General features: G+C 43.1%; 1 protein-coding gene across 1 annotated transcript in view; it reads right to left on the bottom strand.

Annotated features, from left to right (window-relative positions):
* Window positions 1-4,609: 4,609 nt before the first annotated feature.
* The window catches only part of kif1b (kinesin family member 1B), an 87,569-nt gene continuing 76,804 nt past the window's right edge, over window positions 4,610-15,374 (bottom strand). The window contains exons 38-49 of the mRNA XM_083642423.1: window positions 15,087-15,192; window positions 10,188-10,302; window positions 9,929-10,062; window positions 8,832-8,893; window positions 8,570-8,715; window positions 7,971-8,231; window positions 6,820-6,891; window positions 6,550-6,671; window positions 6,189-6,341; window positions 5,684-5,876; window positions 4,819-4,937; window positions 4,610-4,717 (exon numbers count right to left, since the gene is read on the bottom strand). Of these exons, the coding sequence (XP_083498549.1) occupies window positions 4,675-4,717; window positions 4,819-4,937; window positions 5,684-5,876; window positions 6,189-6,341; window positions 6,550-6,671; window positions 6,820-6,891; window positions 7,971-8,231; window positions 8,570-8,715; window positions 8,832-8,893; window positions 9,929-10,062; window positions 10,188-10,302; window positions 15,087-15,192 (1,526 nt within the window). The 3' untranslated portion in view covers window positions 4,610-4,674. The remainder of the gene's footprint in view (window positions 4,718-4,818; window positions 4,938-5,683; window positions 5,877-6,188; window positions 6,342-6,549; window positions 6,672-6,819; window positions 6,892-7,970; window positions 8,232-8,569; window positions 8,716-8,831; window positions 8,894-9,928; window positions 10,063-10,187; window positions 10,303-15,086; window positions 15,193-15,374) is intronic.

Raw genomic sequence — 15,374 nt, 5'->3', positions numbered from 1 at the left:
TGTGCCAGAGAAAAGAGGATTATTCCCACACTGTCTACTTGCAATAAACTTTATTATAGTATATCATTTTATTAATATAATTTATTATAAAGTCACAAGACCATCATCAGGTAAAATGAAGAACAGAAAAGCAACACAGGTATTATAGCCTACTAGCCTAGTAAGCCTACTACACATCATCAGATGAGGCTGATCAGTGACCTTGAGCTGACAGGCAACCACTCCCACAGACTGTGCATTTAGCGAATCAGAGAGGGCTCAACCCATACATCACCAAAAAAGGGTGATGCCATCACAATTGCTCGAGTGACATCACTGATGACATCATTGATGGTGGGATATTAGGAGAGGGAGTGAGGATGACTTCCGGCCCTGGGCTGAAATCTCTATTAACGGAGGACCCCTTCATGAAGGTGAAGGGACGTTGCTCATGAGGGATGAGGAGCGGAGGAACATGAGACAAGGTGCAACAGCCAAGAGTGAGGTGTGAGAAACACTGGAAAGAAGAAGAAGAACCAGGTCTAGAGTGAGACCATCCAACTGAGGCAGCAATGTGCCGCAAGGCATCCAGTCTGCCGGAAAGCCATTAGAAGATGATGACATAGACATTGTGACATCATCAGTGGTGTCATAACTCATTCCTTGCAGAGGCTAGAAGTAGGACCGGTGCAACTCAGGCAAGAATATTGACTTCTGAAGCAATCCAGAATGGACTCTTCATTGAGCGCACCTCAAATCCATGAGAAGTTCATTAACGGGAGACTACCTCCCACCAGATTAGCTGTTCAAACGTACATCCAGTCAAAATCTGTGACGTCGTGACATGGTGATGGACAGAACAGAACCCCCAAATCTTTACTCTGATGGGTGTCAATACATTTGAAATCATACCCATTAATATCATATTAATGTATAATTCCGCGAAATAAGAAAACAGAATCAGCAGGGTTTAATGGTGCAAAACTGTAGGCTGAGAGGAGTGTGAAGTTGTGCATGAAGGAGAAGACAAACAGGGACATTTGTTCTGCTAATGCACAGGTTGTACTTTTATTGTTGCCTCATTCACTAAACAGTTCAATGGTGCAAGATTACCATACACAGAATTAGGATATCTGCATGACACGTCTATGCTATACAGCGAATGGATTATAATTATTACAAATACAGGAAACATATTTACATTTTAATTCAAGCCCCATACAACACAGATATTTACAAAATAAGTATGAAAATGAAACCAATCTGACAAATAATGTACAGTGTTAATGTCTTGGTTTGTCATTTTTTTTGGGTGAACAAATCCAAAGGGAAATGCAATTAACAGATATTAATTGTCAGAGGGGAAGATGCAAAATATCACGAATAGTTTTGTTTGAAAGGCAGTATGGGAAAGTGTTGAGGTGAAGAAAAGACACCAGCACAAACAATACTGTCATTTTAGATGTCTCATACCACTAGCTACTTTGTGTTATATTCCCTGATTAAAAATTATAATTAAAAAAGTAACCACACTTGTTTTGTTATAGTTCAGATGGCTAGCATGGGGGGTGAGTAATGAGTAAATATTCTTGAAATCAAAAGCAGAAAGCAGAAATTCAAGCCACCTTTCTAATAAAAAGGAAGGACTAAATGTAACCTAAACACAAATCTAGCCCGTTACATTTAACAGGCTAGATTTGTGTTCCCCCCCTTTTTATATAATGATGGCAAAACACACAGTAACTTCCTGATAGTACATTCAATTCTCTCCCAGCTCAGTCTGAAAGAGGATGCCACAACCATCATTTGGTTCATTCTGAGTAGAACAACTAAACCGCACAGACCTTTATTTTTGACAAGTTAGTTGACCCTTTTTATTAATATGTGCAAAGAGCTGCAAACTAATATATACATTGCAAACAATAAATACACAATCCAAAATAATATACCTCTGCAAATGAGTCGCTGAAGTGAAAATCTTTGCTCTGACAAGTATTCGTATCAATGTTCTCTCATACATGCCATAGTTCAATAGAGTGAGGTCAATGCGAGGTACAGTAAACTTTGAGCTTTTGATCAGTGCATAGAAGTTGCTCTATCATCCTTTTGAAGACTTATTATCCTAATAGACCAGTTAGTCTGCATGAGGAAGACTTTCTCAGAAAAAAATCTGAACGAGTTTGCGAGTTTTTCCTCTGACCAGCAGGCTGGTTGACCTGAGGGCAGCAGCGCCTTTCTGCCACTTTCATTTGTTCTGAGAAAGTTTTCTGTTCTCACATCTGCAAAAACTGCCAATATGTAGCCAATCCTTGTCATTCTAATAATATAATAAATAACAATTTAGACCTACAGTGCCTCTGTCTCCACACATTTGCTGTTCATTTGAAGAGCACATCAGGCACACTACTGGTTGGTTGGCCAGAGTTTCTTCATGCCCATCTGTATGACTCACACGTCTACCAACCCTAGAGACAGAGGCGCCACCATTTCATGATTTACTAAGAACCAAATAGTGTCCTGTTAAATCGTACAACAATGTACAGAGCAACTATTTCCATAAACAGTATTAGAAAAAGAAGCAGCTTTGAGCATATTTTGTCCCTTTCGATACTAAATTATTTCCGGTACGCCTTCATAGACACACATAAATATTATCCAGTGTAGCCTTGATATGTGCTCTCTTATGCACTTCTCATGCTAAGAAATGATCTTGTACTCAATATGTCTGATCTTGCCCTCGTCTTGCTATAGTTATGTGTTAATGTGCAAAATAAGATGAAACACCGTTACAGCTAGATTAAAAATCAAGAAACAAATGCCCTCTTTTACATTTCATATCAAACTCCACCGTGGAATAACCGCATAATAATAATACAAAATAATCAAACAATGTTAATAAAATAAAACAAAATTAAAATCAATCAAGTTAGCTGAGTTAAGAGGTTTAGATTGAACAATGGGAGAAAAAGCCCACACACACACACACAAAACAAACAAACAAAAAACAGTCCACTTTGTCTGTTTAACAGCAAGAACTTCACTCTACAGAGATGTTCCATGACAGCGAATGGACCTATGGTACAGACCATATCGTACAGTTGTCTGTCCTCAAGGCATTGTGCTAGCACCTTCACCTAATCACTGCCAGGGTCAAGGCTAGAACACCCCTGCGTTGTCCCTTCGTCTTTCACCGTGTTTTGTCTTCAGTATCACCAGCGTGCCGTGATTCAAACAATGGAACATAGCCTACAGTATTAGCAAATGTTGAGGTTCTCTGAGCGACGAGCCTTCACATGTTGGTGTTAAGAAAAGTGCTAAGAGAGCTGGACAGGAATGTCTGAAATGAGAGGCAACTACCACACTGATCGTAGCACATATGTACAAATGATATTCTCCTCAGAGTACTGTCCTCCCTCCTCCTCATCTCTCCCCACCCCACCAAATTTCTGTAACTTGGTTGAATCCCTCTAGCCTAGGTAAACCCAGCCCCCACGTGATCTGCTCTCATTGTTCCCAGTCACTAGGTAGTGACTGAGAACAGGTCTGAGAGCAGGTCACGTGGAGGCTGGGTTCACCCAGGCTAGAATCCCTCCCCCTCCCATAACTGAACTATACAGCCGAGTTTCATATGGCAAAAGAGCTGTTGTCATGTTTTCACTGCTGACTGTTGAGATATAAATAATCTTTATGTATTCTTGCTCGTCTCTTCAGTTAGCATGTATTTCTGATGTTGAAACAGACGCATGATTGCAAGCAATCACTGACTGACGGCACTATCGGGGTTGGAACTGGTGTATATACAGGGGGTAGGAGGGTGCAAATAGAACCATCACCTGGGTAACAGTGGAAATCCAATGCTGCCGTTATGTCGCGCTGAGTGGGGACCTTGACCGATTTCCTGTGTTCACTTTTTGACTTGAAAGGTCAAGTAAGGGGCGGGACAGGAAGTAAGGGGTCGGGACAGGGGAGCTAGATTCTACTTTAGGAAGAGGCAGCGGCCTAATGCAAAGTCTCATAATGAAAACCTAAGAAATCACTAGCAGCAATAATTCTTGAACCAGCCTTGCTTTCTGTAGCAGAGCGTAAACCGATATTTCACTTGGAGTTTCATGTATTTTCTTCCTCTCATGGGTTCCCACTGTTTGTGTAAGTATTATCTTTTTGTGAGTAAGCAAACCTGGTCTTCTCCTGAGGACTGCTGCAGTTGTCATGCGGGCACAGAAAAAAAAAAAAAAAGGGAATCAAAAATAAAACTCTTCTTGAGAGACAAATAACACTGATAGAGACAATTTTCTTTTTACAGACAAGTCGTAAACTGAAGAATAGTGGCCAGAAGAAACGGTTTCTGAAGAATCGTGCACACACAAGTAGACTATTACAACATGCTACTAGTTAGGGGGTTAGGGAATGACAAAAGACCAAAATGTCGCCATAAAAACAAAAACACAAAAAGCGTGGGGGAGAGGGAGAAATATAGAGGGGGGACAGCTAAGTTGGCAGAGGGTTGCGGGGAGAGAGGGGAGGCAAGTTTTTCAGGAACTGAAACTTTTAGTCGCTTGAAAGGAGACTTAAGCCACAGGTCTACATACGAAAGAAAACCGCCAAGAATCACAATGGATAATAAATGTTAACACTTGGTATGTTCAAAGGCTTGTCAGAAGAATGGAAGCCGTGGTTTCCTATGTGCGGGTCAACTCAGTTCTTCATTAAGCCACTGCGCCTCCTCGCCAACTTGGATCTGTGGGTACAGCATGATTCAATGTTGGACAAGGTTTTGGACAAGGTAGGTTGTGTAGCTACATGTAAAGTGCAGTATGCATGAGAGCACTGAGTGTGTACCTTATCGTTCCTGCTAGCAGCGGGTTAAATGCGTACAGCCAGTCATTCATGTCCTTGTCGTTGTTGGCCTGCAGGAGGATTCCTCTGTGTTTTGTGCACACTGCAAATGTGTTGGGAGTCTGAAAGGAAACACCACATATTTGTCACACTGCGACTAAACGGGCATTTCAGAGAGTAAAAGTCAGCCAGAAAGAAGCATTCCATGTTGCACCATTGACTGTATAAAATATGGACGTCATGTCAGCTCCTAAAAAAGTGAAGCCAAAACATCTCGATCGCCCCCCGGTGGCTGGCTGCAGTATGAATGTTAGCGGATGGGACATGAGCCAAACCAAACAATCAAAGTACACATCAAATACATGACAAATAACAAATAAATGACACCAAACAAGCAAGATGGCAGCTTGCTGAAACGAGATATTTTGGCTTCATTTTTGCATAGCGGTTGGGAGTGGAGACGCGTCGTCCATATATACAGTACGTATATAATGTCAATGTGTTGCAGCAATAGAAGCAGTGTGGCTCTCATTATTAGGCCCATATAAAAGTTTTCAGAGTGATCATCATGCATGCACTACTATGTGTGTTCATGAACCGTTTGCAGTGTTCTTATCAACGTAAATCGTTATTTACTAAATAGATAAACATGGGTGTAACCAGTAACATTAATGAGGGCCCTGGCCCTGGAACACCTAAATGGAATGGAACCATCAATAATGGTATTGGTTACACCTGTTTGCCCTGCTTTACCGCCTCAAAACTGTTGCTGTGAAAAGGGTCTATGAACACTCAGTTATCCCAACTGTTTGCAGCGATTGCAAGCGACTAAAGGTACAGGAATCAGCGTGACGGCTACGAAGTGTACCTTGAGCATGGCCTGCTGGTCTTCACTGTATTCCACCTGTGCTGTGGACAGGTTGAGGACGCCCCGCTCCACTGGGTCCTTGTCGTTGTTGTAGATGAAGACGTAGGGCCGGCGCACCACCACAAAGTGCTTCACCCAGGAGTTGGAGCGTGGCTCCATGAAGCTTAGGACACCCTTCTTGGACACGACCGATCTGATAAGGAATGAGAGAGATGTTTTTTTTTATGTGGATAACAATCAGTTCTGGGAGTGCTCGTTTTTGTAGGGGAGCATCAGATCAATTCGTGTTGCTTCTACCGTAGTTGAAATCGGCTCAGTCGGTCAAATCAATTAACCTAATTTCTCCTTGGATTGTAAAACAAGACCATCTATTTTTGTTTGCGCGTGCGTTGCAGTGTGCATCTTATTGAAACCGGTTTAAAAAAGAGTGACACTGCAACACACAGTATGAAGAGAAAAAGCTCCAAAAAACATATAACAAAAGACCAAATATGGCGGTGCTCACCCGGGCCTCATCTCTTCAATATCAGGCACCAGGTTGAGGAACTCATTCTTGCCGGCCCGGGCCAGGTAAGACGTCTCCAGAGTGGGAACCATGGGGAAGTTCTCATAGTCTGAGCAGGAGGGGCTGGAGGCACGGGAACTGTTTTCTGGGGTCCTAAAGAACAAAGCACACCAACTCAGCACCATGGTGACAAACTGTAGCTGTCAACAGCTCTACCTTTTGGAGATTTACTGTGTTTTGAATTTGGAAGTCATCTGGGCCCTGCTTGCAACAATTTATATAGAAAATGATGGAAATGAAGCATCAATGGTTTAGGTTAAATGGACATTTAAAAAACGAGAGGGGTGTATGGAGGTTTTACTTCTGGTCTAGGGAGCTGCAACGGGAGTCAGACAGAGACGGGCAGGTGGAGGAGGGGGTGAGGGTGGCGCTGCTGAAGCTGGTGACCGACGGATCGCGTCCCATAGGTGAGATGTCAGACAGCTGGGGGAAACAGGACAAGAGGGAGGCATCATTTGTTAATATATTGGTTTCTCTTTCCAAGGCAAACATTGCATAAGAAAAGAAAATAATAAAGAAAAATGTCTTTGTGACAAGTTATTTTTGTAGTATTTCTTTTTGCTTTTCTCACCTTGCAGTCGCTGATACTGTTGCACACCTGGTTGTATTCGCTGTTGAAGGTGTGAGTCAGGAGGCGCATGCACTGCAGCAAAGAGCAGAGGAGAGTTCAGTCAGTTCATAGTGCACGAGGGAAAGCTCCCCGTTACCTTTTCTAAATGACTGTAAATGCCACCACTACCATCAAAATTTGCCGGAGCAAATGAATCTCTGTGAATATCCCATTCATTACTATCATCATTAGTCCTGTTTTTATTACAGTTGATACCGTTACTACTGCTGGAACTGTGCATTACTATTACTATGATGTATGATGTTTTTACTTATTATAGTCGTTAATGGTATCATTGTTATTACTGCCACTACTACTGTATGCATCTCTCTCTCTCTCTCTCTCTCTCTCTCTCTCAACACAACCGCTCATGGCAGCTGAACGGCCACCAAGAGCCAAATCTGCTCAAGGTTTTCTTCCCTGTTAAAGGTGTCTTTTCCTTTGCCGTCGGCACCAAGTGCTGCTCTTTTTGCCAAATTGTTTCAATTGCTACATAAAACCGCCAGTGCCTGTGAGAACTGTTTCAAATGTTGGGTCTAAAATCAAGAGCCAGGGGCAGGTTGCACAAAGCACATTACGTTAAGATGTTCCTTAGAGTCCGAGTTGTGTCCATAAAATAAAATGGTTTGCACAAAACACCCTTAAATCTTCTCCTTAAGGTTAAACATTTTAAGGAAAACATAAGCACAAGATTTAAGGGTGTTTCGTGCAGCCGATTCTATTTTATGGACACCTTAACTCGGACTCTAAGGAAAATCTTAACTTAGGGTGCTTTGTGCAACCGGCCCCTGGTCTTCACACTTGCTCTATTTGTAAAGCGCCTTGAGATAACTCTTGTTATGATTTGGCACTATATAAATATAAAATTGAATGATTCTCAAGCCAAACACCTATGGAGAACTTAGATTCTCAATTCACCTGAAATGTTTTTGCACTGTAGGAAGAAACCTGAACAAGAAACCAGAAAGTCATAGAAAGATGGAGAGAACATGCAAACTCCTCACAGAAAGGACTGGGGCCTGAGATTCAAACCCAGGACTTTATTGCTGTGAGGCGGCGACAAGGCATACCGCTGAGCTCATCCCATCCCATGTGACATCATTTGCTCTCACCTTAGTTGCCAGCTCCTTCTCGCGATCCACCAGGCTCTCGATGTCGGCCGAGTCGTAGCCGCTGCTCTCGCTCGGCGTGATGGCGCTCTCAAAGGTGGTGCTGGAGATCTGCGAGGAGATGGAGGTGGAGGTGGACAGGGTGCCGGAGCTCATGCTGGACGACAGGGACTCGCTCAGGGACTTGGCGGTGGGAGCTGAGCCCACTGGGGGCGTCTCTCCCAGCTTCTCCCGCAGCAGCAGCAGGTGGCGGGTCTTCTCCACCTGGTAGGGATGTTAATGATTCATCAACAATCGATTGATCGCCGTTAAGAATTTGATCGATCAAAAATACGTGAACAATTCATCGACAATGTGGGCTATGTCCTATTTTGTCATTTACTTGTTGAAATGATTTAACACCACAAGGGCAAAATTTAACTTTCACCGCTTATATAGAGGAAGAAGAAAGCCACGATAGCAGGCAAAAAGTCCAGTGTGGGAGAATTACACCCAAAAAGACAACAGTATTCATTGTAAACATTGTAATACAATTATGCAGTGCAGTTTCTTAAGTGGGAGGTCCACTCATGCTTGGTTCATACTTGGTTTTGAGGACCCACCTCATGCAGCTGCTCCATTTTCTCCAGCTCCCATTGGTGCTCCAAGATGAGGCTGTCTCCTCGGGGCCTCCAGCCATCCAGGTTCTCCTCTCCACGCACGTAGGCCACCGATGTATCCAGGATCTTCCTCCTCCTCCGCTGCATCCCTGCCCAGGACAAAAACAAACATCAGCATGGAGTTCGAAGAGGAACAAAGATGGGCCCGTAACTTGTCCTATAACATTTCTCTTCTTGTTGACGTTGTAAGATCTAGACTGCTCACCTGGGCTTCCGGTGTCAGACATCTTACACAAGCTCAGCTCATAGATGCCAGTGACTCGATTGCTGTAATGGAGCAGAAGAGGCTCTATTAAAGACATGTGGACTTCCAACATGGCGACGCACAGACATCTCAACATGTCATGATGGCAGAAAGGTTCTTATTCATCAATAAGGATTAGGGTTGTGCGATGTCAACCAAGTAATCATGGCGATGGTTCCACAGTGAACCATCGCAATGGACGATGGCATCGTCGTTGATGGGTGTGTGTGTGTTGGTGTGTGTGTGTTGATGGGTGTGTGTGTGTTGATGGGTGTGTGTGTGTTGGTGGGTGTGTGTTTGTGTGTGATTAATTAATGATTTATAAGTCGCTGCGGTGCCATTTGGCTGCGCCGGTGCCGCTGCAATGCGCGATCACATTTACAACAGATCAGCTGAGCTCTACATTTCATGAGAGACCAGCGGGCTTGGATAGGCTACTACTACAGCACAGAGCCAGGCGACTGAAACAGTGGGCTATATTGAAAGGCGCAAAACAAATAAACGTTAACTTTACAGATCCTGACCAACAACGTGTGTGTGTTTCTAGCTGGCAGAAAACGGACAGAATTACATGGGCGGCTAACGTTCTATTCGTGTGGGCTCAGTTTTGAGATAGAAACACAGCAGCAGGTAGCCTATGTAATGGAGCGACTTCATGGAAACGGGCGGGTTGAATTCACAGTTGAAGACTTGCAACGTTACTCACATTGGGTTGAAAACAGGAAAGAACGTGAAGTTTCTTCTTTGTCTTAACATTTGCACAACAACACAACCGACTTCTGCTTATCCTCCCCTCCCCCTCCCCCTCGCTCTACTGGTTCTCTGAACTGGGCACAGGGTGCGCTTGTTTAACCCCGCCCGCACGTCCCCCGTGCGTCGGGGTTGAGTTGGAGTTGGCCTTTTTGTTATTATTAAATCTGCAAAATTCGAACAGATAGAAGGTAGAATCCTCAGAGGTGGGGGTCGGCCCATCAGCGATGGTCAATGCCATCGTCCAGCGTGCTAACCCTAATAGGGATATATTCCAACTGTCTTTAATTGGGTGATAGAAGCCTTACCAGTCCGGGGTTTTGGAGTACCCACTCCCAAAGAGGTTCCTAAGGGAACGGGGAGGGGAGATCTTTGCGTCTCGGGAGTAGAAGACCATGCAGATGTCTTTGGTAATAATGGCAGGCTGGATGCAGTGGTCAAGCTGTTGAGAGGAGACACAGTAAGCAGGTCAACCATGTTGGCATCAAGAACAGTAAGGTACCCGAGCTGAGAGATCAACAAAGACCTCATGCTCAATTAGGCCAATATAGTGGAGAAATCTCCAACCTCCAGATATGCAGACAGGGTCATGTAGATCTTCTCTCCATAAGGAGTGACTCGGTTGAGGAGGAGGGAGTTATGCAGGGAGCTGTCCCACACCGCCTCGAAGCGGTAGAACGTCCTGAAGAGACAGAGCAAAACTTCTTTAACTCCAAACAAACAAACGAGAGATAAATCAACCCACACAGTACTATGTTCTGTGAGTGCATAGTTACTCAGTGCTACTGTAGCAATGTCAGACAACTTCACAATCTGTGAAAGACCACGACACAAACACTCGAGTGTGTAGGACTGTGGATGCATACAGTACAGTAGCTGTGATTAAAGTCAACACACCCAGAGCAGGGCAGGTCACAGAGTAAGCAGCAGCAGCAGCGTATCATTTTGTAAAATGAGACTTAACTACATAGATACTAAGATATCGTTCCGTTGTTGATGACTTGAGAACATTCCTTAGATATTAATAGACAGTGAACACGCCTGTGTGTGTGTGTGTTGTGTGTGTGTGTTATGTGTTGTGTGTGTGTGTTGTGTATGTGTGTGTGTTGTATGTGTTGTGTATGTGTGTGTATGTGTGTGTTGTCGTGTGTGTGTGTGTGTGTGTGCTGTGTATGTGTGTGTTGTATGTGTGTGTGTGTGTGTACAGTATGTGTGTGTTGTGTGTGTAATGTATGTGTGTGTGTTGTGTGTGTGTGTATGTATGTGTTGTGTATGTGTATGTGTGTGTATGTGTGTGTTGTCGTGTGTATGTGTGTGTACAGTATGTGTGTGTATGTGTGTGTGTATGTATGCGCAACACTGAAGGGGGTCCTCCATCACACACTCATCCCTAGTGATGACAGGATGTGAGGAAACACAGAGGTGACACCTTGAGAATAGTTACATCATGATGAGCAGATGTGTTAAGAAATGTGTCGAGAGCTCGGCGCGCTTCCTGTTTGACAGAGCAGAATGTGGAAATGACTGTATGCCATGTTCAAGCTATGGCATATATATATATATATATATATATATATATATATATATATATATATATATATATATATATATATATATATATGAAGAGTTCATTTGCAAAAACAGGTATCTCCGTGTGGATTTTTTATCATTTTATTTTATATATTGATGTATTTATACTGTAATTTATTTATTTTTGGGAAATTTTTATTGTCAATCATAACTAAAACATATTCATCTGATAGTTTTCACATAAATCACCTCAATAATGTTTTCTATGTGCACTCCAGGGAGTATCAAACAGATGTTGTTTGTTCATTTTAAGAATGTGTTTACCTGTTTTTGCTAATGAACTCTTCATATATATATATATATATATATATATATATATATATATATATATATATATATATATATATATATGGTATCCCTTGTACCATTAGGGAAACAAAATCCTGCATAATCCTATTTCAAATTCAAAACAATCAAATTGATATTACATGAACTGCTATGACTAATCTGAAACAAGGTCAATGGAGAGAATGAAGATTGCTCTTTGAAGTCAAGCAGAGCACTATAAATGAAAAGGACACATCTCTTACGTCATATGGTTTAATAGCTCTTCTGCTCCTCCAAGATGAACGTCAGAGACAGGCTCTGTCAGATGACTCATCTATACAGTTCCTGCCTTTAGCAGCAGGGGGCACTCTGAGCTACAGACTGCCCTGTGTCTCATGGGTCTACCTACACAGCTGTTCATGGTTTCAAGTGTGTTTATGGCTGAAAGAAAGCTTTTTTTCGTCATACCAGTGTGGTTTGAATTGGCTTCTAGTATTCAATAATAATAAAGTGTTATCAAAAACACAAACTAACACAAAAACAGGGGAGCATTTGCACTTAAGACTGCCTTTAATAAAAAAAAAAGAACCCAGTAGCAAAAGAAATTATTAGTATTTTTAGACACTAAATATCGATGGAAATAAAGGCAGCAAACATGCTAGGAAAATAAAGCTGACAATGAAAAACACATTTTGGAAAACCTATTGCTATACTGTAGCTATAAGGACTAACGAGAGCCATAAAGGTCTTTCACAGAAGGACAGGGTTTCTGCAGGTTTCAACAAGTTATATTTAGTTTTTAAGACCATTACGAATGCAATTTAAGACCTATTTCACATCCATAGTGTCAAAAAGAAAAGAAAAAAGGAGCGAGAACATTTGAGCGATGTCAGAATCGGGGAACATGGTTTGAAAAAGTTCACCTACTGTATGTCTTCATTGCTGTTATATATGAGTGATGTTTAGTTACCGTGTGTCAAGTCCAGAAGCATCTCAGAACACTAACTGGGTGTGCTCCGATCAACTCTGCCCGGGCTGCACAGTTTGCAGAAAGCTGGAAACATGCTACAACGTCAAGCATCGACTTGGAGCGTTGCCGACGGCGACTAGACCGACTGTATATACTGTCTGCTTGACAAGCGGTCGCAGGAGAGTCCCCAGCAAAATGAGTAAATTGTGTGATTTCACTAGGATTTCAATGACTAGAAGTTAGCCCAAGGAAAGAATGTAGTGCATGCATATACCGTAAATTTCGGACTATAAGCCGCGGCTTTTTCCCCGTTTTTTGGCCCTGTGGCTTATATAACGGTGCGGCTTATCTATGGATTTTATCAGCTAACGGCCGCTCGGGGACCTCCAAAATCTATGGATGTTGGTATGAGGCAGAACGAGAGCAAGACAGACATTACGAGAGCGAGACCCTGATTGGATGATGTTGCAAAAAATGTGCCTCGCGACCTGATTGGAGCACTGTGCCACTACGCTCTCTCAGCCACTACAGTAAAACACCCTCCCTCCTCCCTCGCTCCGGGGGGAAAATGGCAGCGATTGAGCCTGAAAGACAGTCTGAATGAAATTGAATGTAACATTCCCAATTCTATGTATTACATTCTAAAAAACTAACGGCAACATTTTGGAAGGCTAAGCCACACAACTAGCTCGTTGTAATCTAACATCATGCTTCAAAAGATGGAGAACTGGCTGTGTTGCGACGATGGCGGCGAGAAGAAGAAGGAAAGAAGGAAATCGAGCAGCAGCACGTAACCTTGGCATCAGGGTGTTGACACAGAGAGCAGACGGCCGAGGTGTGTCCACCGTTCAGATCCGACTGAAGGCCAAAACAGTCGCCACCGAAATGAAAATTGAACATTTTAGAGGTGGACCATCCTGGTGTTTCAGATTTATGAGACGAAAGGGACTGTCCGTCAGGGCGCGGACGACTGTGTGTCAGCAACTCCCTCCCGACTACCAGGAGAAAATTACAAACTTCGGCGAATTCACACAAAGAAAGATCAAGGAATATTCCATCGGACCGGAGCAGATCATAAATATGGATGAAGTGCCTTTGACGTTCGACCTGCCTCTCACTAGGACTGTTAACAAGAAAGGTGAATCGTCCATCACGTTGAGAACCACAGGTCACGAGAGAACGAATTTCACTTGTGTTCTTGGCTGCACAGCATCTGGAGTAAAGCTCCCGCCGATGGTGATTTTTAAGCGTCTCACAATGCCAAAAGAAAAGATCCCCAGCGGGATATGCTTGTTTTGTTGAAATGTTAATAAATGGGAGCTTCCCCAAACAGCCATCTCTTTCCCGACAATCCCCTCTGTGCACGAACCCTTACATAGGGTAATTAAACATCAAAACACCCGCGGCTTATAGTCCGGTGCGGCTTATATATGTAACAAACAGGCAATTTTGCTGCTGCGGCTTATACTCAGGTGCGCCTTATAGTGCGGAAATTACGGTACTTTGCTTTACATAGGTTTCACTCTCTCCTGTTATCTCTCCATCTACATTATATTATTCTTGCACTGTTCACAGTCACATTTTCGGGTAGCTGCACGCCAGCTGCTGCGCAGCCCTCGGCGCATACGGCGAGGGCGTTGGCGTTGTAGCATGTTTTCCGCTAGGTTAACACAACTTTATAAAAGTAATGTTAAGTAATGTTAACTTCATAATCCAATAAATGTTTAAAACTTTTCAAAATCGTATTTAAGACATTTTAATACATTAAAAAAGCCTAAAATTTGTAGACTTTTTAAGCCTTTTTAAGGACCCGCGGAAACCCCTGGAAGGACCCTTATGTTCTGTGGTTGCTGGTACCTAGCAATCTCCTTATCAATAGAAAGCCTGAGCAAAATGAGGAGTCCAGCCGCAGCAGGAGAGAGAATACACAGAAAAAAGACAGAAGCACAAACAGTCAGGCAACACAAACCATGGAGCAAATCAATAGAAATTAACAGCAGTGGAAATGGAAATGGTCATGCAATGCACGCACGCACGTACACGCACACGCGCGCACACACACACACACACACACACACACACACACACACACACACACACACACACACACACACACACACACATACACGTACACACACACGTACACACACACACACACACACACACACACACCACTAAAAGACATTGGCACACTCTGTTTCTAAACTGCGATTGCTTCGGAGACCAAGAAACCAACCGTGTGGTAATAATGTGATTGCAGCAGTATAACATGAGCTGACTCTTTCTCATCTGCTGCATTGTTAATTCAATATAAGCCTATAGTGACTGTAAACACAATACTCAATGACATTTCAGTGCTGGATATAAACACAAGGATGCCTTACAAGACTATATGATATTACTACACATCAATGGCTGTATTTGCACTATAAAATCTTGTGTGTATGTAGGCGACTCTTTTGTATGTAAAACTAAACTGTATTTTAACCCATTGATACCTGAGGTAGCATTTGCGTGTATATCCTTTATTTGTGTGTGTATCCCTTTAAGACCGCGAACCGCAAATGCTGCATCAGGTATCAATGGGTTAAGAAGTCAGAATATTGCTCAGATAAAGATGGTGAGGGCATCTCTCCCACCTGTTGGAGTTGTGGGATGACTTGATGTTCTTGGCAGAAATGATGTTCAGGGACAAGACGGCATCCGCAGCGCTGTCGTCCACCTCCGTCTTGTTCCTGATGCGACCTGGCGAGGCAGCAGAGAGCAAGCAGCACAACGGATCAAGATCGCTGCTATCAAAAACAGATCACATCGCACGCAAAATGGGACGAATTGGGTCGACATGGGCGGTTTAATGGTTAGACACACTGTCCTGTAACTGACAGCGGACAAATTCAATCCCACCTACAAGCCACCGTGTACATTAA

The sequence above is a fragment of the Poromitra crassiceps genome (genome assembly GCF_964638095.1).
Source record: "Poromitra crassiceps genome assembly, chromosome: 8".
NCBI classification, from domain to species: Eukaryota; Metazoa; Chordata; class Actinopteri; order Beryciformes; family Melamphaidae; genus Poromitra; species Poromitra crassiceps.
This window is presented reverse-complemented; position numbering and strand designations above follow the sequence as displayed.